Source organism: Fundulus heteroclitus, chromosome 8, assembly GCF_011125445.2.
Source record: "Fundulus heteroclitus isolate FHET01 chromosome 8, MU-UCD_Fhet_4.1, whole genome shotgun sequence".
Lineage (NCBI taxonomy): Eukaryota > Metazoa > Chordata > Actinopteri > Cyprinodontiformes > Fundulidae > Fundulus > Fundulus heteroclitus.
This window is the reverse complement of record NC_046368.1, coordinates 31,604,983-31,631,199: the sequence shown is the minus strand read 5'-3', so window position 1 is coordinate 31,631,199 and position 26,217 is coordinate 31,604,983. Positions and strand designations below refer to the sequence as shown.

Sequence of the window (26,217 nt, the reverse complement as noted above, 5' to 3'; positions counted from 1 at the left end):
AAGCATCAGAGGAATCTGCAAACAGGTCTGAGTGTTACATCTGCTCCGGCCGGCTGTGTTTAGAAATGAGCGAGGAGCGATCTGGTATGGACCTAGGCCACCACTCCCTCAATATGCACACGGTGAAGAATGAACTGCAATAAAGCGTTTAACTTTAAAAGTGACAAATGGCTTCATACTATATTGGAATTGCACTTGTTTTACCTTTTTAGTCTTCCCCCCACCATGACAGTACAGCTTAAATTGTATTATTTTATTGCATTCAGTCAGTACAATATATCACTTTAAATGAAGACGATAAAAAAGATGCACAAGTTTCCCTATGAAGAAAGCCCTTGTAATGGAAACATTCCTGTGATTTGACTCAAAGCCAGCAGACCTGGCCATAATCTCTGCTCAGCAGAGGCTCTTTATTCAGTGGGCTCCATGCTAATTTAAAAGGAAATCTAGAAATCCATGAAGTTGATTCCTAAACAGAGATGCACCAATAATAGCTTTGCAGTTTCTGATGTCTTAAAGCTTTGACCTGCCAATAACAAATTCAGTTGATTCCCAGTTGTCTCTAAAACTATAAGGGCAGATATAAGAGCAGCATTCCAAATATTGTTCTAGTGTTCGGACTGTGAGAGATAATTGAATACTTAAATGAGCGCCGGCACACCGCATGTGAGAGAGGAGTCTGCAAAACTTTGATAACTTTAAAACAAACTGATTACAGAGAGCACAATTCAAACTTTCTTCAGCCTCTTAGATTAGTGATAATACTGCATTATATTTGTTCTCGGCAGTCAGACAAGCTAACTGGAACGGTCTATAAAGTCGTAATTACGACTCTGAAGGCCGGTGCGACAGGACCATATCCTACTTCTGCATCCATGATGGCTGCTACTCACCGCAACATTGAGTAAAACCTCGCATTGTTTCTAGAAGTTTAGGCAAGATGTTTCAGCTTTGTTCAATAAATACTGCATAGAACAGCATTATTGTCATTGTTCTAACATCAGTAGCCATGGTGGCTAAATGAGCGATAAAGGTTCACCGCCTATTGTTTAACGTTTTATGTTCAGTTGACAGTTCAGCTAGGCTTTAAAAGAGACAAATATTTAGCAATAAAATGTGACTTTAAAACACATTATGAGGCTCAGATTGGCTGTATTTGTACATTTAACAATGACATGTTTTTTCCTACTATCTGACAAGAGGGAAACAAAGGCAAAAAGGCAGAGATGACGTAATCTGTGACTGGTTAATTTTGAGTTTCGAGGCAAATGAAATGCAGCATTACCCCATTAGCATTAGCTTAACTGTGAACCTCTGCCTTCGGTCGTAGTCCCTAGAACCTTGGAGTCAGACTCTACTGTCCTGAAACACTTAAAGACATCTGTGCTTCAGCACTCTGAAGGAAATAATTAGGTAATTACCAGAAATCTAAACTTGGCTGTGCGCTGAAGACGCAGCACCTCCATTTGGTTCTGATGTGTTGGACCAGTGGCACATCTAAAAGTAGCAGGGTGCCATCCCGAGAGGACTTTTTTGAGTTTGACACCCCTGCCCTAGATAATTAAGATCCTCTTACGGTGAGATTTCCAAATTCCTGCCAACTTTCCCAAATCCAGCATGTTCAATGACAGACAACGACTGGAAACTCAAAGGGATAAAACAGAGCAACTTTTCTGCTAGGCGTTCAGCCTTCCTGTTGTCTGCTGAAGGTGGCCCTGCTCTCTCAATCGCTTGCCGCCTTGATCAACCACAAACGTGTCTCAAAATGTAGAAAATGCTGCTTCTTACATCTGTGTCCTCCTGCCTCCGTTAAAAACGTTCTACAGCAAGGAGCCCTGTGTTTTGGCCCCGTTAGCTCTTAGACATGCTGTGTTTAAAGTCTCCAGCCAGCTGGCCACTGGTCAGGCTCAGTCTAGGTGTAAAACCTGTCCATATCTTGGTGCATCTCTCTTCTCAAAAGCTTTTTGAAAACGAAACAATTGAAAGACTGCAGTAGCGGTAGTAGTAGTTTGTGTTTTTAGTGTGTGGTTATGAAGGACTTGTGCAGATAGGTGTTGATTTTGGGTTAGTCAATAGTGTATTCAAACTGATATTCCTGTGTAGGCGCTGAGTCCAATATCAAGGTGTCAAACGGGTTCTCTGTCCAGCTGTTCACAGGAAACCAAGAGTCGTACCAGGAGGTTGTGCTCTTGGTTTCAGGTGGTTGTGTTGTGGTTGTTGTTGTTGTCGTCGTTGGCGTTGTTGTCGTTGTTGCAGGGGTGGTCGTAACTCTGCCTCTGAGCCTCCTCTCACGTAGTCTGCGCAAACGCATCAGCCTGAGCCGCCTGAGTCGCTCAGCTTTCTGGGAGTTGGCCTGAGCTTCCCTCCCCGTGAGGGCGGGCTCCGCCGTGGTGCTCGACGCCGTCGTCTTCACGCCGTTCGTTTTGGTGACGAGTCGAATGGGCCTCTTCCCGTTAAGCGCCATAATTTGCTTGATGCGGTCCCAGTTGGACTTGGCTAAGGTGAAACTGCAGGGGGTGGCGCCGGTGTCGTAGCCCACCATGCACAGCCGTGTCTGGGATGTGTGGCCGTCAGCTTTGGCTGTCACCTTGTACTCGCCGGGATTCAGCAGCCGCCAGTAATCCCCACTCGCAGCTGGAGAGATACAATTGGATGTGGCGTTCACTGATTATAGGAGAAAACTTTGACAAAAAAAAACAAAACAAAAACAGATTAATAGAGCCTTGCCAAAACATCTATACCTCCTTTTATTTTACATCTTGCCATGCCACAACCACAAATGTCCATGTATTCTAATGGGATCCATGTGACAGACCAACACAAAGTAGGAGCTAATCATAAACTGGAAGGTAAATAATAAATTGTTTCTGTTTTTCTATTTGAAAAACACAAAACAAAAACTTTTTAACCCTGCAAGGAACTACCAGCATCTTGAAGACCAGGGACCAGAGCAGACAGGTCAGGGAGAGAGATGTGGGGACGTTTAAAGCAGGTGGCGAAACCATGTCTCAAGCTTTGAATATGTCCTGGAGCACGGTTCGATGGATTGCATTAAAATAGTTAATAGCAGAACTGTAAAGTCAGGACGATTAACCATCCATCTAAAATTAAAGGCTGGGCAAGAGGAGCATGGTAACTCAGGAGGAGTTGCGGCGGTCCTGAGCTCAGGTGGTCACACAGATGAATGTAATTTGCAATGGTGCACTGTCCAAGCCTGGCCTCTATGGAAGCACTGTTGAAGTAAAACCAAAGCAAGTCCTTGTAAGATGGTTTTTACAGCATTTTAATTCAGGCGTACTGAATCCAACTGCACACCACATCTTCAGATTTTTATAAAAGCTTTGTAAACAGATTCTTTTCCTTCCAATTCTCAACTATACTAACCTGACAACAGCCAGCTGCATGTATCGCTCCGCCTAGCTCCACTCACATACATCTGGGACACGGCTCATTTAAAGTGATTTCCCCAACCAAATTTTTGGTCTGGCCAATCAGGACGCAGGGCGGGTGTTTCATGGATGTGACGTAGTGGAGAAGCCACCGTGAGATTCCAACAACAATGGCGGCTCGCATCGAGGAAGCAAGCGTTAGCATTGATGCTGCTATTTCTTCCGTGTTGTCCAATCTATCTGATATTGTTTCATTAAAAGAACATCAGAGAACGGCTCTGAAGGCTTTTGTTGGTGGAAACCATGTTTTCGTCCTTCTCCCGACCGGATTTGGCAAGCGGTTAGCCGCTAACGAGCGGTTAGCGGCTAACCGTTAGCGGTTAGCGCGAACCATGTTAGGAGGCCTTTAGTCCTCAACGCGGTCGGCCCGGGATGGACTCCGACCCGCGGCGCTTTGCCGCCTGTCTTCCCCCCTCTTCCTGTCAGCTCACTGTCAATAAAACGCTTGCCACTACAGTGTTTCCCGCAGGAATTTGCTTATGCGAGGCGGACCGACTCGCGGGGGGGGGGGGGGGGGGGGGGTGGATGGATGACTTTTTCTCCGCGCACCGGCTCGCGGAGCGGGGGAGGGGGGTGGACGACACGTTTTCCGCGGCCGCCTCGCCAAGATAGCGCTGCGGGAAACCCTGCACTAGAGCGGCAAACACATAAAAAAAAAAAAAGTTGTTTTTTTTTCCTGCGTCGGTCTCATCAGCGTCACGGGTTAGCTTCGGTGTGAGTGGTTGAAATAGCACGTCGATAAAGATGACAGACAAGTGGCTTATCCAATCATATGCAAGGAGTTTTGATAAGGCCCAGCCTTCAGTAAAGGCAATGCCTATGGCGGTGTCCCAGATGTATGTGAGTGGAGCTAGGCGGAGCGATACATGCAGCTGGCTGTTGTCAGGTTACAACTATACACCACTTTGGGTTTGTCTACAACATCAAATATTGATAAAAATCATGAAAGTTTGTGCTGGCGAGGTGACAAAATGTTAAAAATGTTGTTGTATGAATGCTTTTGCAAGGCTCTGTGGTAAAAAGGTTTTAAGTCCTACCAGTCTTGACATCGTGCCGGATTCCCTCCACGGATATAGTGGCATTAGGCAGCGGATTTCCCTCCATATCTCTTACTATGCCTTTGATTCCTCGATTCACCTGCAGCACCAACAAAAATCTTCTCAGAGCAGGATTCTCTACAAATGAACTAGTTGATATTTAAAGGTTCATGTGGAAAGAAAAGATTAGGCAACGCTGTTGTTACTGTTTCTTAAGTGGACAGATCGCTGTTTTAAAATCAGGGTTTCCTTACCTGAGAGGACCTGATCACCCTGCTTAATGGTTTATGAGTATGTTTATAGAAGAAACCTATATAAGATTGGGTGTTAATGGGTTCACAAATTATTCATTAACGAGCACTTTGTAGAACTAAAATGGGATTTAAAAAACTATAAAGCTCTGTAGTGGAGGGCTCATGATTTAAGTGGGTTTTCTATCAACCGGACACTAAGTATGAATTAATTATTTTTTACATTTATATCCTAAAATATTCGTCTGTTCACCAGCAATCAACATATCTGTCCTGGCCTCACCTGTTCCATGAAGGAAAGAAGAGCCTCGCGGTTGTTCTCCCACTCTAGTGGCAGCTCACTCTCATGAGGAAACTTGTCACATCCGAGGAAGATTGAGAGTTCGAAGCAGTTGGTGTGGAGGTAGCTGAAGTCGTTCATGCCTGCGGAGGAGATTCGTGGAGCTCGTTATTGTTGCGTTAAAGAGTTCTCGTGCGTTGCGGGTCATGCTTTTTATCTACTGGACTAGGTTAGGAGAGATCTTGAACATGAAATAGATCTTTAGAACATAATTAAGTGGGAAAATGCAGCCCGGGTACTAATCACCCTGTATTTTTCTTCTTTTTAGATAATAAAGTTTAGTTCTTTAGACTGGAACCTGCATTACAGGTCTAGAATATTATTGATGTAGAATTTGTTTTCTTATGCTGAGTTTACGTTTATGTCCTGAGTTTACGGGGCGACGTGGCACAGAGGTTAGGGAGTTCGTCTTGCAATTGCCGGGTTGCCGGTTCGATCCCCTGCACTGACTGTCTCTGTCGTTGTGTCCTTGGGCAAGACACTTCACCCGCATTGCCTGCTGGCGGTGGTCAGAGGGCCCCGTGGCGCTGATGTATGTCAGCCTCGCCTCTGTCAGTGTGCCCCAGGGCAGCTGTAGCTACTAACATAGCTCACCACCATCAGGGTGTGAATGGGTGAATGACTGAACTGTAGTGTGAAGAGCTTTGGAGGTCGTCAAGACTAGTTAAAGCGCTATACAAGTACAAGCCATTTACCAATTTATTTTTAATTTACTACCAGGATTATCACTAAAAAATACTTAAAGATCCTAGTAAATTTAGCTTTTTTGTTTTGATCTTCTATGATGGACTGATGACCTGTCCAGGGTGTACCCTGCCTCTCACCCATTGACAGCTGGAGATAGGCACCAGCTTGATCTTTCTTTATACACCAATCTGCATTCATACATCTAATACATCTATTTCCCCATGGGCTATATGCTGTCTTTTACTCACTGCCCACTACTGGCTTCCAGCTGGCTCTGTTAACGATCCCCTGCCCTCCTGTGACATCGTCACCGTGGCAGGACCCCCGGTAGGTCTCGGTCATGGTCAGATGGCTGTGCGCATACGACATTGCCAACCAGCGAAACATGGCGTCGTCAGGAGTCTCTCTGAGTGCTCCTTCATTCTGCCGCTGAATCCGAGCCCAGGTCTCTTCGTTCATCTCGGCGTTCGCCCTCCAGCGCCGACTGTCAGTTAACTAACACAGCCAGACAGCACCGAATCATCACGACTGCACATCTCACAGGTTAATCCTTCAAACATTGCCTCGGTTGTCCTGTCATCCTTACAGAAATCGAAGGACGCTGCATATCAAAAGGGTAAACCACCATCTTCTCTCCTCCTTGCAAGTTGGCTCCGAGCACAAATGGATTGCGCTCCATCCATGAAATTATAGCTTTAGTCTCAGCTGCAAGCTAAAGTGATGATACACAGAGAAATCCAACTTAATACGTTTGTGGATGATGAACAAAATGAAAAAAAGAAAAAAAAATCTGCTGCTGGTGTTAGTATACTCACAGAACCACCAAGGGAGTTCTCTGGCAGTGGAATGTGATGATTGGGTACTATGCGAGGCACCCAGCCCCTGTCCTCAGCTCCCCACAAGACACTGTTCAGATCAGGGAAGTTTTGGAAGATGTCGTAACCTTCCTCCGTCCAGTGACCCAGCGCCCAATTTCCCATCTCTGAGCCCTGCAGGACAGAACGGCGAACAGTGTCAAGAGTTACATGTAGATTTTACCAACGACTCCCTATCCTAGAACACAAGAAATACTCTGATGTTGCTTTATAATAAATGTAACCGACATCACCCTAATTCACAGGTGACACAGATGTCATGTTTTGACTTAAATGGGATCAAAGACGATTTTAAATATTATCGACTTGAAATGGTAAGATGGAAAATGTTAAAACTTTATAGAATAAAAAGTCAAATTATCACAATGTCATCAGTATATATTATTTGTTTTGGTTTACTTTTTTTTTTTTTTCCCCTTTCAGAGGTCTCCGTCCAACACTGTACTCAGCATCTTCTTCTTTCACACCTTCATGTCCTCAATATCACAACTACACAATGTCATTAACTTAAACATGTTAACTTTAGACATTTTCATTGGGATATTATAGTTTAATAATATTAGTAGTCCAAGTATCCCTGAGGAATATCATAATTATACTGAAGCAGTGAGAAATGACACTTCTTGCAAGTAAAGATCTGTTAGATGAGTATTTTAAAACTAATGTTCTAATTAAAGTCCCACATGAAGATTTATTAAAAAATATATGCTATTGATATATGGTAATATTGTTATTGATAATTTATCAGTGCATTTAAGACAACAATATAATACTAACTGTATTAAACTTTGAGATCAAAATGTTCAGTTACTTGTGTAACAATGGATTAAAGTACCTAAATATATTGCTAAAATCTCATTTGTTTCATATAAAATGTTTTTTTTTTATCTTGTCAGTCTCAAATCTGTCCAGACACGTCTGAAGGATGAATTCTTTTACTTGGAGAATAGTTGACTTTGTATTTAAATAATTACTAACGGACTCAAGAATTGTCTTTTAGTAATCACACTAATTTATTTTAATTATTAAGTTAGGTCATAAAACATAACATTAACAAACAAACAAAAATGAAACTGGAGACTATAATGGGAGAAACGCTAAAGGGAACAGAACATTTCAATTATCAGCTCCACAACTTGACAACCATGGAAATATGATATTAATTATCCCAAAAACGTATACAGACATGTATACAGACATGGACAAAATTGTTGCTAGCCCTCTGTTAATCATGGTCGGTGAAATAACTTGAAAATGACAAAACAATAATAAATAAAAGCTCAATTGAATTAACTAATGAAAATCAGACATTACCTTTGAATTGTGGTTCAAAGGAACATTTAAAAAAACAAACTAATGACAAATTTACTCGATTAACTGATCAAATGTGGACACCTCTATAAAATGCGGATTTTTGGGGCATACGCGTGTTTGTGTTTGTTAAGACAATGCCAAGGTGGAAAGCAATAACTGTAAAGGAGCAATTGCTGCTGTGCATCACTCTGGGAGGAGTGGTAAAGCATAATCTAACAGATCCTTCCCAGATTCTAGATCTAAGATGGATCTGTTTGGGTTGAATGATAAAAAAAGGACTGAAGAAATATAGCTTGGTACGAATGGTAACCAGGACAAAGCCTCTGCTCTCTAGAAAGGAATATCATTCAACATCATAGGTTAGCAAAGTTGCATCAAGATGAACCAAAAGACTCCTGGTGAGTGCAGCGTATAGTTTGCTCTAAACCTTTATACAGTGTAGCGATGTTTGCTCATAACTCAAATATCCACGCCATAGAACGGACGCCTTATAGAAACTGTCATGCAGGATAGTGGAGGTCTTGTTTAGCAGCTGCAGCTCATGAATCCCCTCTACAGTGAAATGTGAGAACATCTGACTGACAACTCAAGCTCTGCACAAACTGAGTGATGCAAGCAATAAAAGAAACACAGCGGTGTTATGTAATTAAATACAAATACTTTGTTACGTTACTCAAGTAGAAATTTCGGTTATTTATATTTTACTGGACTAATCATTTTTTTAGCCTACTTTTTACATCTTCTCCTTACATTTTCATGTTCTTATCTGCACTTCCCACTCATTACTTCCATTTTATTTCCTTCTGGCTTGTCAATAAATAAATAAATATTCAGATAAATATTCCGATAAATAGCACCACCCAAACAGAGTGATTCTGATTGTTGTTAGAAACAGTACTGCACCAAGTTGTTTGTCAAATGCCCCAACCAAAACTTAAGAAGAACAAAATGTAGAAGAAGAACATTGCATTTGTAGGATTATTAGTTATTTTCCATTTTAGTCACATTTAAGGGTGAAGTACACTATATGCCCCTGTGGTGCGGGAGGTCTAAGTTTTTGTCCTTATTGGCATTTTTTTTTTATCTTGAATTGCTTTTAATTTAATACTTTAAGTAGTTTTGAAGCCGGCACTTTTATACTTTTACTTGAGTAAAAGGTTTGAATTGATAGTTCTATTACTACAGAACTATTTTAAAACCCTAGTATCTATACTTCTACCTGAGTAATAGATGTGAATACTTCTGACACCTCTAAAAACACGTGTGATGAAGAGTGGTTAAAAATGCCCCCAAATAAGGTCAATTACTGTAAGATTTTGCTGCTAAAGTGGCTTCTAGAAACCTTATATCACGGGGTGTGCTTAGTAACACCCTGCCATATGAACAGATTATTTTTACAATGTCTCAATTGTTAAAGTCCTAAAACATTAAGAGGCTGTATTATATATATATATATATATATCTTTTAATCATTTGCATATTTCCCCTTCATTTAAAAACAGACAGTTTAAAGGTAAAGGGCATCAGTGGCCGTTAATGTTGTGACTCCTGGATCATGTACCATCTCGTAAGCCAGCTCGTAGGCATCCGGGTTCAGGGACGGCACCAAGTGGATCCTCACGCCGTCTACCAGGCGCCGCACTCTCGGGTTTTCGTCTTTGTACTCCTTGCACAGGAACTGCATCAACAGCAGGAGAAGCTCCCGACCCAGAGCCTCGTTGCCATGGAGACCAGCTGTGTAGCGAAACTCGGGTTCGCCTGAAGACGGGGGGTAAGTCATTTGGACAGATGGACAGGAGGAAGTAAAGTCAGTGAGCCTTTCCCAGGAAGACAGTCGGACTACTACGCCACAGACTGTTAGAACGTAAAAGCAGATGTTTACAGAGGTGAAGAAGTCAACATTTCAACCTGTCTCGTGTTCTCCTGGGTTGTCCGAGATCTCCATGGCGTACATCTTGAGGCCTTGTGAGCTTTTCCCAATGTTATAGATCCTGGTGATGTTGGGGCACTCCTCATTTATCACCTTCATCATCTAAAACATGGAGGGAGTGAAATTAGTGGCGATTTATCATGTCTCCCCTTGGCTGACTGTGCGTTTGTGAACAAAACCTGTCTCATCTCCTTGTAGCTGTGGTGTCTGAAGTCCAGGTCGTCTGATGCGTTGACCTCATTCTCACTGTGGAAGCTGCCTGAAAGAGAGACGGCCACAATGGCAGGAAGGAATGAATCAATTAGTCATTTATATGTCATAATTAAGCAGATGGATAAAAATAGATGTATTTAGTAGAGAAACATAAATAGTTTTGGTATAATTGTGAAATATTTGTTTTTAATTAACCAGTGACACATTTAAAAGATTGTTGATGGATTTATTTATTGAATTTTGTTCTATGTCTAATATTAGTGACAGTAAAGTGTAACTATTGCAAATCTGAACAGCTTGTCAGTCTGTATAATTTAGCTTTAACTTTTTAGCTTTTGTAGCTATCTCTTTAGAAATTTTTTTTTTGTTTTGTTTAGCCTTTTCCTAAAGCTGTTACTTTTAGATAGGGGAAAGTAGTGGAGCTTCACAGCTGAGATGCATCTTAGCACTGAGCTTTAATAGTTTATGGTAAAAAAAAAGATTCCTGGGTGAAAATATAGGCCAAGTTTGTCTATCTGCTGTGCTTTTCTTTCGAGAGAAAGGAGTGGGAATGAGAAAGCTCTCACTCAAAGTAACAAAATATAAAAACATCTAGATCTTAATCTATAAAGTCTGCTGACACCGGCAGTGTGGCCCCAGATCTCCATAGGTCCCTCTAAAATAAATCTCTTTTATTATCTACAACAAGTGAGCTAATCAGCTAGTTAGAAAACTCTCAATTACATTTAATGAAGTAAAATATAATTTTATTATTTAAATAAACTATTTTTTTACATGTTTTTTTAGTTTTCTGTCAGAAACCTACTGTTGTGAGTTAGTATTTGCCGCTTTGAACCTTTCTTCAGTCTAAATATGCAGATAGACTTGAAAAGGTCCAGAGGAGACAGGAGATCCCTGTCTGTTGCTGCTGAGGCACAACCCCACTTTCAAAAATCAGCACTGCCCCTTTAAACCCACACAGCCGTCTTGTTTGAAAACTCTAAAAGATCATTAATTAAGGTTCATTTTGAAAATCCAATTTTACATTTGGAAAAAGGAAACTAGAGCATTTTTCATTTTTTCCTCATCATTTCAGCTCAGGACAGCAGATAGTGATTTGGATGATCATCTGGGTCTCTCAGGGTGTGAACACAGCTACAGGTAGGAGACATTCTCCTGATGGGTCCTGCTGTCTGTATTTGTCCTGACGGCGTTGTCTGTTCTACTGACTTGGCAGCTGACAGGCCAGGACTTCTGCTCTCAGGCACATGGTGCCGTTCCAGGTCTGGGGCAGGATCCGGATGTAACGGGCCACCACGGGGGCGGCGAACTGACTCATCACAGGCGTTTCCTTGTCCACGTTCCCATAGAACAACTGGAGGACGGTGATCACAGAGAGGGAGGGATCAGGTTTTACAGATACATCTTTGATGGTCTCTGACTACAGCGTTGCATTCAGGTGCCACTCACCCATTCAGCATAGCCGTCGTGCAGTACTGTCCAGTCCCGGCTGTCGTTGCTGAAGGCCACGAAGTAGGACGAGACAAAATCCTCACTGAAATGTCAACATCAGTCATCAGTCCATCATCCCCCCCCAAACAGGATTGATACCTTATTTAGAGGTATCAGATAAAATGGTGCTAAGGACAAATTCAACCCACACTTTTCTGGTTTCTCTTTCTTTCTGTTTTTCTTTTTTATTATTATCATTATTTATTTCATTTTTTTTCTGGTTTCTCTTTCTAAAGAATTGCGAAAACTGTGTAGGATTTTCCTTCCACTTCACACCATGTGTTACTTTGTGCTGATCTATCACATACATATCTCAATAACACACATTACAATCTGTGGTCAGGATGACAAAAAAAAACAAAACAAACCAACTCTTGCAAGGCACTTGCTAATAGTTCTTGAAATTTAGCTTTAATGTATGACATTTATACTTGTGCACATTTACTAGAGGATCCACATGCACACGTTTGAGAAAAGCAGAGCTACATCTACAAGGACGAGCCCAGAATGAATCCAAAATGTAGGTTAATGTTGTCACAGTTTATACTGAACAAGTTCTGACACTCCACTGAACTGAACCGAGTTATCGCTGCATCGATTAAAAAAGAAAAGGGTCTCTAAGCGCCGTTAGAGCCAGACTCACTGCTGCTCTGAGTTCCTTCCTTGGGTGATGACACCAGTGAACTCCACCTCTCGCCGAGCGTCCACCTGAAACCAGTGCTCCTTCTCCTCAGGCTCTGCACACCATGCGCCTCCGTATACGTCGTCCTCGTTTTCAGAGCTCTGCAATCAGTTCACGACCCATTAGAGCAGAGGGATTGCGCTTTTGGATTTTCCTTGTGCAGGCTTGGCCAGCATTATAGAGCATTTTCAGGTCCCTGGTTGGTTGGAGGTATCGCTTATTAAGATAATATCCTTCTACAGGGTACCTGCATGTTGAGGCGTCCCCTCTGAGCCGCGAAGCCGTGTTGGGACTGAGAAGAAGCCAGCAGCTGGTCGTCCTCCACCCGGTGAGACTCCAGGCCTAAAGGAGGGCACTCTGACAGAGCAACAACAGCGCAGGTTGAGTCAAAATGCTAAATTTCTCTGCATCAAAACATTCCACAGAAAAGATTCTGATGTATGTTTCAAAACCACAGGATTTTAAAAGTGGGCCTTAAAAGTGTTCGGCCTGGATAAGTGAAGGGAAGTAAATGTCTTACTTTTTGGCTCAGCAGGAAAAGCGGCCTTCTTCAGTCTCTCTGCCTCTTCCTCCTCCCACTGTTTCCTCAGCCGCTCAGCTTTGGGATCACAAAACAAGCAGATATCTCTGACTGGCCACCAACTTCAACAAGGGCTTTTTGTTCTAGGCGTATACACCAACTTCTCTTTTCTTTTGCTTCTATGTTTTCCTATATAAAATAATAATAAAGTTTTTTTTTCCCCCTGTGATTTTTTCCGTTGTGTTTGTGTCCAGTCATTTTTTTCCCCACGTGATTCGAGGTTTTCAAAAGTGGTTTCCAAATAAAAATCTAAAATACGTGGCATCCATTTTTAATGAGCCCCCCCCCCCCCCCCCCCCCCCCCCCCCTCGCTGTCCAGCTGTTCTGTGAGGACCCGGCATCTTCAGAACAGGAGAGTTTGGCACAGCTGCAAACCTAGCAAGACATGGCCGCCCATCTAAACTGTAAAGGAGAACATTAATCAGAGAAGCAGCCAAGAGGCTCCGGGATACTCTGGAGGAGCTGCAGAGAACATCAGCTCAGCTGGAAAAATCTGTCTGTGGAACAGCAAGTTGTGCTATAAACAAACCTGGCCTTCCCGGGCAGAGGCGGGGAAGCTAAATGGAGCTAAATGCGTGCCGATCCTGAAAGAAATCCTGTTGGAGACTTATTCATTTATTAGTAAAGGAATCCAGATTCATTATCCTTCTACTTCAAAATGAATTCACTACTTTTTGTTGCTCTAGGATGAGATCTGTATAAAACACGTTGGAGTTCGTAGCGGTAACTGGGTAAAAATTGGGAAAAGGTTCAGGGGGTATGAATAATTTGAAAGGAACAGTAGAGACACGGCTGTGGAAGGCTGCAATGATGATTAGGTAAAGTGGTGTTTCAGAGTGGGCCGAAGTAAAAGAGACTACTTTTGACGTAGTCCAACTTTGATGGACTCAAAAAAAAGAACAAAAAAAATATGCAGAGCGTATAAGCCAGGGGTCTGCACCCTTTACAACCCAGAGAGCCTTTTTGCCCTCGGTGCAGCTAAACTACATGTTTAGTGCCACAAAAGCAACATTAAAACAACACAGCTTTTCTTAGTGTATAGGTAATTGGTTTTGATTTTTAAATCCAAGAACACTTTCATTTTTTTTAAGGTTGTAAATAAAGAAAATCATCTATTTTTCCCCATAAATGAAATTATTACATTTTCAATGAAAGTCCAATTGTTATGTAAAGAAGCATGTAGTGTGCAGCCAAAACACAAGAAAAATGACTTCCTTCATAAAACAGACTGCTTCCACAATAGTGTCATTCTTTGTGGAAAATCTATATATATATTGCATGAACATGCAGAGGGAAAACTACAGAAGCTAACATTCTTTTAAATATACTTTAAAGAAAAAAGAAGCTTTTCGGCCAAAGTTATTAAGAGCCACACGCGGCTCTGGAGCCCTGATTGAAGACTTTTCCTTGTCATTAAAAAAGGTCAATACTTTCCATCACTAACCTTTTTCTGCCTTTTCCTTACGAGCTCTCTCCTCCTCCTCTTCTTGTTTCTTTGCTAATGCCGAGGCCACTGTGAAAAACACTCACAAAGTAAGTCGTCTGCCTCAGTCAAGGCGTTGGTCTTAATATGTTCCCAACTCTTGGCTGGATAAAGACGTACAGTCAGTGTAATCATACTCTTCATACCAAGGGCCAACAAAAGGGACAGACGTGGTTTCCTCTGGAGCAAAAAAAAAAAAACAAAAAAACAAATGTGTTAAAAATATATAGTTTAATATCTGTGCACTCAATGAAGCACAAGGTCATTTAGAAAGAAAAACATGACAAAAAAATCCAAAAACATAATAAATCAAAAAATGCATCTGTTTGCTAAAACAGGTATGAATCTACAGTCAAATCCAATAAATTATAATAAAACATTCCAGTGACGCTCGCTTGTCGCGTTAACAGCACATATGGAAAATAATCTTTAAACGTCTTTTTCATTAAGCCCACATTTCTGTATTCAAAATGTTTTTTACTGCTAAATGTCGTGTTTTCATTAGCTGTAGGCGAAAAATCCTCGTAATTAACCCAAATAAAGACAGTGTGGAATGAATCAGTATGTGTACTTAGTTAACCTGAGTTGCTGGGATGCATAAACTTCTCTGAACAGGGACTGTAGATGAGCTCACCAAACTGCAGCAGCATCTTTCTTTTCATTTCCCAGCAAAGCATAAACAGATCCTACAGCAACAGCTAAATTATGGCCACAGTCGTCCCTTCCAGTGCTGACCTAATATTTCCAGACAGGACCTGAGCTGAAAGATGTGAGCTGTGTTTGTGCGGCCAGTCAGTCAACCTGATGTCATCTGGCAATAAATTAAACTCAGAAACACCTACGCCATGTATAGTGAGTGAAGTGCAGGAAGCAAAAAACCCCGACCATACCCTGGGTAATGAGGGATACCTGGTATGTACATGATGACCTCGGTGGTTGTGGCTTCCTTCTTGTATCCAGCACGCAATTTGTCTGGGAAGATCACATCATGGTCACAGATATATCATTAAGATGTTTTTTCTTTTTTCTTTGTTTTACATCCGCAATCAATTGTTCTATTGGATTCTAACAGCAGCAATCTTCATCTAAGGTGAACTACTTAACTCCATAACTTAAAATGGCATGATAATAAAAAAGCAGATAATAATGAATAAAACAATGAGCATGAATTGAGATACCCACCAAAATAAACATTGGAAACCCGTCATACATGTGACGAACTATTTTATTTGGCAGCCACACAATCTGGGATATAAAAAATGTTCTAAAAAAATCCGATCTTTCTCTAGAACAAGTTGAGAGAAACACACAATTTCACCCTGTAATTTAGTTACAGTTTAAACCAGAAAGTTTGTTAAAACAAACAGAGCTGGGACTATAATAAAATGCGTTATGAATCGATACAGAGGTAACATTCAGTGTTTAGATTCTCTGGAAAGTTAATCACTCTGACACTAAATACACCTTTAAACAACAAGTATGGACATTACATCCCACACATGCTGTACAGAAACGATTTCCTCTGGTAATAAAGTCCAATTTCTACTTTTTATTTTACGTCAGCGACAGACAGCTCAGTAAAACTGGTGTCACTGATCCTTACGCAACAAGGTTCATTTCAGGTGCAGCCATTAAAAAAAATATTATAATTTTATACGCCTTTCTGGCAGGTTGAAAGAGGTTACATTTAGGTTAGTTTTTTTCTTTCTTTTTCTTTTTTTGTTGTTGAAAACATAAAAATTGTGGACCTGTTTAATAGAAAACAACATTTTTCCACTTACCACAAAAATCTTTTTTCCTTCCCAACCACCATGTTTCAGAGCACTTACAGCCCACCAAAACCTCAGAGCTTTGTTGTTAAAGGCTTCAGGAAAACTCTGGTTCATGAAGCAAAGATGCTGATTAAAACCTACATCTGGCAACCCACGAGTCTGTGTCCAGCTGTCGGATGATTAAAAGGAACCACCAGATTTAATATATTAAGAAATGGCAACCAACACCAATACGTCTAGCCATAATTTACGACTTGGAGATTATCTAAGGTTTATTATTTTTCTTTTTTTTATGGGCAGGATCCTTAGAAGAGCAGCACTGCTTTCCCACTGAACTGAAAACAGGATATGTGTGTATATATATATATATATATATATATATATATATATATATATATATATATATATATATATATATATATATATATATATATATAAATATTTTCTTAATTGCTGCACCAGAATCAGACACTGACAAATTCCAGCCTTTTAAGCAAAATTTCATAATTTTAGGCAGAAAGAACTAAAAAATAGTGATATGAAGGACTGCAGGTAATATGTCAGATGGACTATGGTCTGACGTCACACTGCATCTCTCTGTGTTGTTCTCTAGTCTCTTGTTTACATAACCGGGCTGGCCGCTCGTTCATGTACGTGCATGTGAACAGCTGCCACTCAGAGTTAGCTCCTCCCTGCCCTAAAATGAGCAGCGCAGCGTTGGAGCAACTTATAGGAGGGCATAAGTTGCCCTCCCATAAGAGGTTCTCTTGCTAACAGCATCATAAAGTTATGTTACTTACTAAAAATGTTCCTCCAAAAGGTGACAATGTTTTGCTGTGTTTTTATCCTTTACAAATATGCGCATAGAAGGTGACGGTGCGTGAGAAGGTAAAGGAGGAGTGGAGGTAGAAAGAGGCACTGCTTTTCACACATCTTGTTTTGGTCTACAGATAGTGCTCAAGTGCCACCCAGTGGTGAAATATCGCTTATTGCTTCTTTAACTGCATTTACTTAGCTCTGACAAAATCCCGTTACTGGGTGGCATAGTAATTCCTTTGTGTGACTGTCTGCTCTGTCTTCTCAAAACCCACAGTGGGATGTGACAGAAGGCCAATCACACTGAGCCTGGTTCTGGTTCTGCTGGAAGCTTCTTCCTGTTAAAGGGGAGTTTTTCTCTCCACTCTCGCCACATGCATGCTCGGTATGAGGGACTGCTGCAAAGTCAATGACACAATGCAACTGGGGCTTCATGCTCATCCAGGAGGAGTGAGTGCTTTAAGTCAATGACTTGATGCTTAATCTGCTGGGTTTCCTTTGATAGAAAACTTTTGAACCAATTTGAATAAAAAACTGAACTCAACAGCATTGTTTTATAACTAGGATCAGTTGGAATGGGTGTAATTGACTGGGCTGGATACTGAAAAGTATACCTTGAGACAACATCTGTTATGAATTAGTGCTGTGAGCACCAACGGGCACGAGGCGCTCTTCCACATACATATCTTTTTTTGCTTTCAACCCTTCCTGGAGTTTTTGTTGCAGATAAGCTCGATCTTAGTATCACCTGAAACTAGTCCCAGTAGAGTTTAGTTAGAGACACGTGTTAACATTTTTTGATGGTAGTGGCAGAAAAGGCATCTTTCTGCCATCACTCCTAAGCAAGGAGTGATGGCAGAACCTCCATAATAAACGTCCTGTCTGACGTTTATTATGGAGGTAGGGTGGGCCCAGTTGATCCTTCCTGCACTCTGTCGGTGAGATCTGGAGTTTATTTACCTCTTTTACCATCCTGTGTGGTGGAGAGATAAATATTCATCCTCATCCAGCTCATCATCAAAGGATGGTCCTGTACCAATTCATATTCATACCTCAGGGTAACAGGACGTCGTGGATTACAAATTAAGGTCCCTAAAAACTTTGATATACCTAAGCAAACAAAAATATGCTAGTTATGTTAATGTTAAAAGGGTTGTTAGGAGTATAAATTATTGTCCGACCAGTATTGGGATAAAAACAATTATTTCTTCATGTTTCTTTTCTTTTCTGCCCTCTGGATTATGTGCTTAGAATTAAAGTTAGATTAATTTTCTAAAAATCTTCTGTGAGATATTTTGCTGCTGCAATAAAAGATACATTTCATTTTGTTCCCTCCTCTTTGTCACCCCCGGCCAGCGTCTTACCCAGGTCCGGCTCAACAGGCTCCGTTGGAATCTCGGGTCGAATTGCTGTAAAAATCAAATTACAGCACTCAAACAAACTGAAAGCTCTTTATTTTACAGCAACAGTCGGTGTTCTGGCAAGAAGATCATCAAGTTGGATATTGCTCCCCTGACTCTCCTCCTACCTGGAGGCATAAATCTGAAGGGAACTCACTTGTTTCCAGGCCCACTTCCTCCTGCAGAGGAGGAGGACTGATCTCCGGCTGCACTGTGGTTACTGTCGTCTTGGGTTTCTTGGTGGCTTTGGGCAGCTTTGGCTTCTTTGTGGGCTTGGGTGGTTTTGGTTTCTTGGTGGGCTTCGGGGCTTTTGGCTTCTTGGTGGGCTTTGGGCCTTTCTGCTTCTTTGCTTTAGCCTCCTTCTCTGCAGCCTTCTTTGCCCTGGCTTCAGGGAAACAGAAACATAGTCCGGTAATTGAAAGCAGCACAAAGCGTGTAAATATGCACACACAGAGCAGCTGTGTAACCTCTGTGGATAGTTTTCCTTTCGTGTTATATGAACATAAACTGCTTTATAGTCAGCAAATGTTTTACTGGACCCATCAGACAGCTCAGACAGACGCTGCACCACATGTAGATCAGCCGTAAATAGAAACACAGCACCACTTTAGTAGGAAGCAGCAAGACCGATCGTGATAGAGAAGAATGGGTTTGGGTCCAGTCAGTGCAACATGCATTGCTGGAACCCTTTCCATCACTATCTTTTTTGCATTAGATTGTTATTAGCAAACAGATCTATGGCTATTTACACCAAAATGTTGCTCTGTTTCCTATTTTGTTCAATGTGAAACACTTGTTGCAAAATCAAAAGTGTTAAGCTTGACCTGGTGTTAAGGTTTTTTTTCTTCTGTTTTGTTTAATTATATGGTGTAGTTTCTCTAGTCCACACTGGATCAAGGTTACATTTACAGCCTCAAGTATGTATTCACAGCCACTAACATTTGGCTTCATTTCCTTTGGCTCATTTCACTGCTACTGTATGCTTTTTGGAGCCTCCTGACATGATTCTTGCTGAAATACTTTTTTGTCCGTATTAGTTACCATCCAAAGACATTTGTGGCAATTACATGGCTTTACATGGAAGGAAGTCAGAAATGAATGCTAACGGATATTGCAGCTATTTCTGAGATACTAGTGCGAAATCATGTTGAGCTGAATTTTAGAACAAGATGAAGGTCAAACTCATCAACCACGCCATTTGATGGTAAAGTACTTAAAACTATGTGATGATGACGAGATGATTGCTTCTGAAGGCTCTGAAGGTTCAGAGTCATCCACCCAGTTTAATCATTTAACTATCCTTAGACTCCCATAGAGCTTGCTTTTAACTTGTACTCAAATAAAAATAAAAAGCCACATTGTTATTTTAAATTAAAGTGCACCAAACAGATACATGATTGATGTTAAAGAAAGACTTCAACTATATATGTTTATCTATCTATCTATCTATCTATCTATCTATCTATCTATCTATCTATCTATCTATCTATCTATCTATCTATCTATCTATCTATCTATCTATCTATCTATCTATCTATCTATCTATCTATCTATCTATCTATCTATCTATCTATCTATCTATCTGTGTGTGTTGCTTTTGCCTGAGTTTGCCATTTCCCAATTGTTAGTTTTACTCAATATTTATTTTATTTTTAAATATACCAGCATTTGCTTAGAATTTGATATTTTTGTCCTTCTGATTATTTTTACAAATCCAATCAGATGTTATGATCTAACAGTTACTCAGTACTTGAGAAGCCTTTCTACCAAATACTTTTCTTTTGTTTGACTTCTTGGATGACTACTTTTCACTTCTACATGACTAGAAATATATCATTTCAATGCTGCTCTTGCTGTAGTACACTTTTTGTCTTTCTCTACCCACATATGTGCCTTTTCCGCAGTTTAATCAGAAAGTCGAAAGTTGGTTTCCGTTGTCATTTAAGCTTCCTATTTAATGGAAAACAATACATTAAAAATAAGCTAAAAAAATCTGTAGGCTACTGTTTGGAGACAAGGAAGGCTGGTAATTGATGTTCTAAACTGTGGCTAAAACTTATCCTGCTGCTGTAGTGCATTTTCCTCTGCACTATTATAGCGGTGCTGTGCCTCGTCTGAATGGCCCATGTGGCAACAATGTAGGCTCAGATCTGGTTACCAGCTGAGCTGAGCAAAGGAAGTTGATGAAGCTGTAAATTATGTCGTAGAACTTCTGGAGGTTATTTGACCAGACTGGGTTTAAGTTCAGCTGTCTGTTCAAGTGATTCATTTTTTATATCTGCAGGCATACTTTATGTGCGCCTTTAAAAATTGTATTTCATTTTTAAAAGTTCTCAGAGAAAGACCAACTTCGGATTATTTTATTATTGGTACAATAAAATCGTTCACACCTGTTTAAAAAGAAAAAAAAAATCAATCAATGTGACTTAAAATAAAGCAGTTGTGAAAACCATTTCCCTCAGGAAGGTTTCTAATTACAGCAGGTTTGTGAGAGAAAATGCACAAAAGCAACAAAAGTATAAACAAAACAGGTAGAACAAAATGAATGGGTCTGGGATTCAGAAATTACTGTTAAAAGACAGACTGATCAGCACAAAGTTACCTTCCTTCATCTCTAAATACAAAATCAGACACATAATCAAGCACAAACAAAACCATTCCATGTTACGATTAACAAAAGCGATTATGCATTCCATTTTAGAAATGCCAAAGGTTCATCCATTCATCTGGAGTTGGTTGCCCTTTGTGAACCTTATTCTGGTAATGCTCTTTCTGCCTTGCTTTCAGCACAATATTTGTTACATATTTATTTCTTTTTGAAAAATCTTTGGATATTAAACTGAAATACCTAGTTCTACTCTCGAGGGATTTCTCTTACAGACACCTTGTCGAGCCTCATTTACTTCCAGTAATATTGAATGGCAGAGGGCAAACCCAGAGTATATGACAATGATTAGTGTTTTGGAGGATTACCATCATAATAACAAAGAACCTTATCATCTTTTCCACCCAGGTTCTTGCCATCTTAATCATTTACCGCATGTCCATTGGTATCCAATTTGGCACACAAGCTGAGAATGGATATGTTTGAAGTTGCATTTTTGCATTTTTTTTCTTTTATTAGATAATTTCAGAATGTAATTTAGAATGTAATTTATATGGAATATGGAATAAAGAAATGCACAATACAAATCTTCATGTTTGGTGTGCATTTGTATTTGGCCTCTCATGTCAATGTACTTTACAGAACCTCCTGTTGCTGCTATCAGAGCTTCAAGTCTGTTAGGGTATGTCTCCAACGCTTTGACTGGGCCATTCTAACACGTCAATATGCTTTGATCCAAAGCCCTTCCGCTGTAAGTCTGGCTGAATGTTTAGGGAACCTCCATCCCAGTCTGAAGTCATTCGCAAACCTCTAACAGATTTTCTTTCCTGTTTCCCCCCTGTAATTACCTGCATCATCTCTGACCAGCTTTCCTGTTCTGGCTGTGGAAACGCACCTCCGCAGCACAATGCTGACATAATCCTGTTTAACTTTAAGGACGATGCATCCGTGGTGATGCGGTGGGTTTGTTTTCTGCAACACATGGTGGTTTTCAGGCACACCAAAATGTTCAACTTTGCTCTCATCTGACCAGAACACCCTTTTTCCACACATCTGACGGTTTTGTCTTTCTTCTTTTTACTCTTCCATTCAGTCCAGATTTGTAGAGTGCAGGAATAAAAGTTGTGACGTGAACAGATTTCTCTGCAGCTCCTCCAAAGTAGCCACTGGTATCTTGGCTGTTTCTCTCACTGAAGTTCTCCTTGTCTGGCCTATCTTAGGAGGACGCTCATGTTTTAGTGTGTTTGCAGTTGTAGCAAACTTTTTCCATTTCAACCTTTCTCTGTGATGTTCAAAACACAGGATTTTGTTTTACAACATAAGCCCATTGTAAACTTTTCCATTACTGGATCTGCATGATGCTGTTTGTATCCTAATGTTCTCCAATAAACCTGTGAACGGATGAATATGTAGTGGGAACAAAATACACACATTTACTAAAGAGGTGACTTCTGTTTTTTGCTCCAAAATGTTCAAAGATTAAGGAAATATGATTATTTCTGCGAGGCACTGTACTGTTTGAACATACCTAAGGGTGTACCTGAAACTGACTCTTCTGCTGTAGAACTAGAACTTTACTCATCAATGAAAACTAATCTGCATCAAGTTAGACTCCAGCGTTACACGGAATCTCTGGCTTTGAGCAGAAGAAAGCTGACAGGCAACATTCTTGCCAAGACTCTGGATCTCATCCCTTCACTCGGTGCGTGTTAACAAAATAACAAGAAGATAAAGTAATCCATGCCTCAGAGAGGCCAAACAGACCTTTATGTAACAACTATTACTCACGGAAAACCAGAGGAGCCAAACTTGTGGTTTGGTTGTATGCAGAGCCGAGTCAGAACACGAGTTCTTTTGCAGTGGAACTGAAAATGGGGCCCTCTTGTAAATCCTTTCTCCCCACTACTGGAAAATTGTAGTGGAAACATTTTGACTGTTAGTCATGCTTTACGATTTTCCCACAAATGTGCCGTTCTCGTTGCTTTTTCCCAAAACTTGCTCTCTTTTTTATTGAGCTTTTCAAACCCAGGTCCCGATTTTTCGCATTTCTCGTACGTGCACACACACACACACACACACACACACACACACACACACACACACACACACACACACACACACACACACACACACACACACACACACACACACACACGAAACAGCATAATGTGTTAGCTGCAGCCTTGTGGGGCTGCCAGGAAAATGTCGGGCCACCAGCTGAATCACTGCGAGTTTCTGGCCCGTCATCCCTGAATCGGAGATATGTTCAACCAAACAAAATTCCATCAGCTCTTTTGCTGCTTTTGTTTTGGAAAACTTTTGCACGGAGGTAAGAAAATTCCCGGAGCAAAAGAAACAACTGGACGCATCCAGAACACTCTTTTTTTTTTCTTTTTCTCATCTCAAACTAAATGGCTTTCTGCCACAGAGACTGACTGCAGCTTTTTACAGCTGTGTCACCTCAGAGTATCAAAAGGAAAATGTGGGGATTTTTAAATTGTAGTTCTTTTGAAAGGTTAGAGGTAGATCAAATCTGAGGAGCAGTAGACAATTCTCACGGACTCCTCATTCAGCATGAATTCAGATTAGCTGGTCCTGGAGGGGCGACCTGTCCAGGGTATCCCCCGCCTCTCCTGGAGATAAGCACCATAGGTTTGTTTATGAGCAGCAAACCTCTGAGCAGGGGTAAAATAAATGTGTATGTATTGCGGTTGATATCGTCATCGTCATATTTAACAATTACTTTGCCATTTCATGATTTTCCCATGTTGGGCAGCACTATGAAGAAATCAAGAGAGATTCCAACTGCAAGTATGATATCAACTAATTCTACGCTTTGACCAAGACTTCCCTTCGACATTTCTGAGCTGCCCCTTTAAGACTGCAAGCTTCAAGTGGGACGTCTGACAGCAGGAGATGCCAGGAAAGGTCAAGAAAACTCCTCTTCAGACCCTCAGATGCATATTTGTCGGAACTCCTACTTACCAGCCTCGATTTCCTCAGGGCTTTTCTTTTTCTTTGCTTTGGCCTTCTCCTCCACCGGAGCTTCGGTCGGCTCGTCTGACATTTCAGCGTCCTCTCTGTCACCTTCTCTCCCGGGCCTGGTCAGTCCTCGGGGTTCTCTCACCTGAGCCTGCACTCTAGACAGCTGCTGCTTCCCTGGGGATTCCTCGGTGCCGACCAGAGCCCAACAAAGGCTCAGCCCGACCCAGACGGCCAGCACCTCAGCCCTCATTTCCCTGAAATAACGCACGGCGGCGCAGACACGGCAGATGTAATCCAGGGAAGGCTCAGACTAGACGCAAAGAGAGCTCGACATCTGACCTGCAGATGCAAAGGAGGTGTCTGGAGATGAGGACGTGAAAAAGGGGAAGAGTCTGCGGAGTTTCCTCCTGTCTGCTGAGGGCCTGCACAGGATGAGTTAGAAAAACCCTGAGAGCTGGAGCCTTCAAAGCAGACTGCACACACCTCCTCTGCTCCCTCTTTCTTATCCGTCATAGCCCTTCACCCCCTCTTTCTCCTGACCCGTCTCTGAGGAGAGGGGAGGAGCATCTGCCATGGGACATTCCTGGGAAGGAGACGGCAGAAAGGAAAAAGGGAAGAACTGCAGGGAAGGGACCATTTGGCTGCTGACAAAATAAAGGGACTCATCTCTCGTGTTTGTTTGGATGCTAAATATATTGTTGAGAAAAAGGATTTCAAGCTAGCAGATTAAAAGTTACCTTGTACAGGGAGAGGGGACGAGATATAGGGAAGTGTCTTCATGTCCATTGAGAGAAACTGAGAGACCCCCCCCCCCCTTCCCTATTTACAGAACATGCCTTCAACTGTAAAGATGTCAGCTTTTGATTGTGAAACAAACAACAAATAGAACAAGATGACTCAAAACTTCAGCTTGTTCACCCCCTGAAAGGTCAGTCATTTTGTAGAAACGTCTTTTGCTTTGGATCCGTCTCTCTGAGCTCTTCACATCTGGCCACTGGGATTTCTGCCCATTCCTCAAGGCTAAACTACTCCACCTCCTTCATGTCGCATGGTCTTCACTTGTGAACATTCATCTTTAAGCCTAACCACAGATTGAGGTCTGGACTTTGACTAGGCCATTCCAGCACATTTCAGTGTTTCCCCTTTAAACCACTCGTGTGTTGCTTTATCAGTCTGCTTCGGATCCATCCCAGTCTCAGATCACAGGCAGGCTGACACCAGTCCTGGTCCAGAACACCTCTTTATTCGGCATCGTCCATTTGTCCTTCAGCTCAGACCAGTTTCCTACTTGCTGCCACTGAAACAACATCGCCACAGCATGATGCCGCCACCACCATGTACCACTGTCGGGGATGTGTTGGGTTTTGGGCTAGACAGTTTTGTCCTTAGAGGCTGAAAAGTTCATTTTTATTCTCATCTCACCTCAATTTCCCTAAAAATTAACAAAGTATTACTGAATGAAACCGAAGAATGAGAACTAATGTGACTGAAAAAACTCCACATTTGTACCTTTAACAGATGAAACAGAGTGCAAGTCCCAAGGACCTCAGTAAACAGATGTTGCACAATCTTCCCAGTCATCCAAATAATCAAACAGGAATCTTAAAAAACACACAAATCTGTTTTTGTTTCCCAGCTGGACAACAGACGCCTTCTTTATCTCTCTTTCTATTCCTTCCATATGGTTCTAATTACTGACTGATGGAGGTGGATTTACAGTTGACTTCAGGGGCAGCTCTCTGGGACGTAAAAGTCCCAAATTGTTTTATCTTCTGAGGATCTATTTTTTCATATCAGGATTTATATCAGGAGAAAGTTGTGGTTTAGGTTATCACACAACATCCCGAGCTTTGACCATCTCACAGAGCTCTTTGCCATTCAAGTGGAAAGAGTTTGTTTATCCAGCCCACTGAGTTAATACTTTGTAGAACCTTTTCACTGCAGTTGCAGCCATTCTATGGAGTAAGTGTCTATGAGCCAGACTGAAATGTTCTTTACAAATTCTTCTTTACAAAACAGCTCAAACTCTGTCATAATGGGCAGAGAGCATCTGTGAACATAAATTTTCAAGACTTGTAGATTCTCAGCTGGCTGTTTAAAAAATGACTAAGTGACGGTAACAAATCTATGGAGTGAACTTTGTTCCATTATTGTTGCAAGCAAAGGACATGGTTTGTAAATGGATATATAAAGAAAAAAAAATGTAATTCAGAAAATGAACTTTGAAAAATGTCTTAATCAAATTTTTTTATTGAGAATAACTGTTTTATCAGATCTAATTTGTTCAAAAAACATTTTTTTTTTCAT

General features: G+C 41.2%; 1 protein-coding gene across 1 annotated transcript; it reads right to left on the bottom strand.

Moving 5' to 3' along the window:
• Window positions 1–238: 238 nt before the first annotated feature.
• On the bottom strand, window positions 239–24,425 carry aebp1 (AE binding protein 1). Its single transcript, XM_036140587.1, has 20 exons — window positions 23,911–24,425; window positions 18,478–18,705; window positions 18,285–18,329; window positions 15,242–15,304; window positions 14,453–14,512; window positions 14,294–14,362; window positions 12,790–12,867; window positions 12,517–12,626; window positions 12,231–12,370; window positions 11,546–11,630; window positions 11,306–11,450; window positions 10,063–10,142; window positions 9,862–9,985; window positions 9,515–9,711; window positions 6,580–6,753; window positions 6,351–6,476; window positions 6,013–6,259; window positions 5,021–5,160; window positions 4,487–4,586; window positions 239–2,634 (listed from the first exon to the last, which is right to left on the bottom strand). The coding sequence occupies exons 1-20, from the start codon at window positions 24,158–24,160 to the stop codon at window positions 2,066–2,068; spliced, it is 3,030 nt and encodes a 1,009-aa protein (XP_035996480.1). The 5' UTR covers window positions 24,161–24,425; the 3' UTR covers window positions 239–2,065.
• Window positions 24,426–26,217: the final 1,792 nt, after the last annotated feature.

Coding starts and splice junctions, on each gene's coding strand:
- aebp1 (XM_036140587.1), bottom strand. CDS start 24,160: ATGAGGGCTGAGGTGCTGGCCGTCTGGGTCGGGCTGAGCCTTTGTTGG. Junction 12,371..12,516: donor GGGGACGCCTCAACATGCAG/GTACCCTGTAGA, acceptor AACTGATTGCAG/AGCTCTGAAAACGAGGACGA. Junction 6,260..6,350: donor TGCAGCGTCCTTCGATTTCT/GTAAGGATGACA, acceptor TGGCTGTGTTAG/TTAACTGACAGTCGGCGCTG.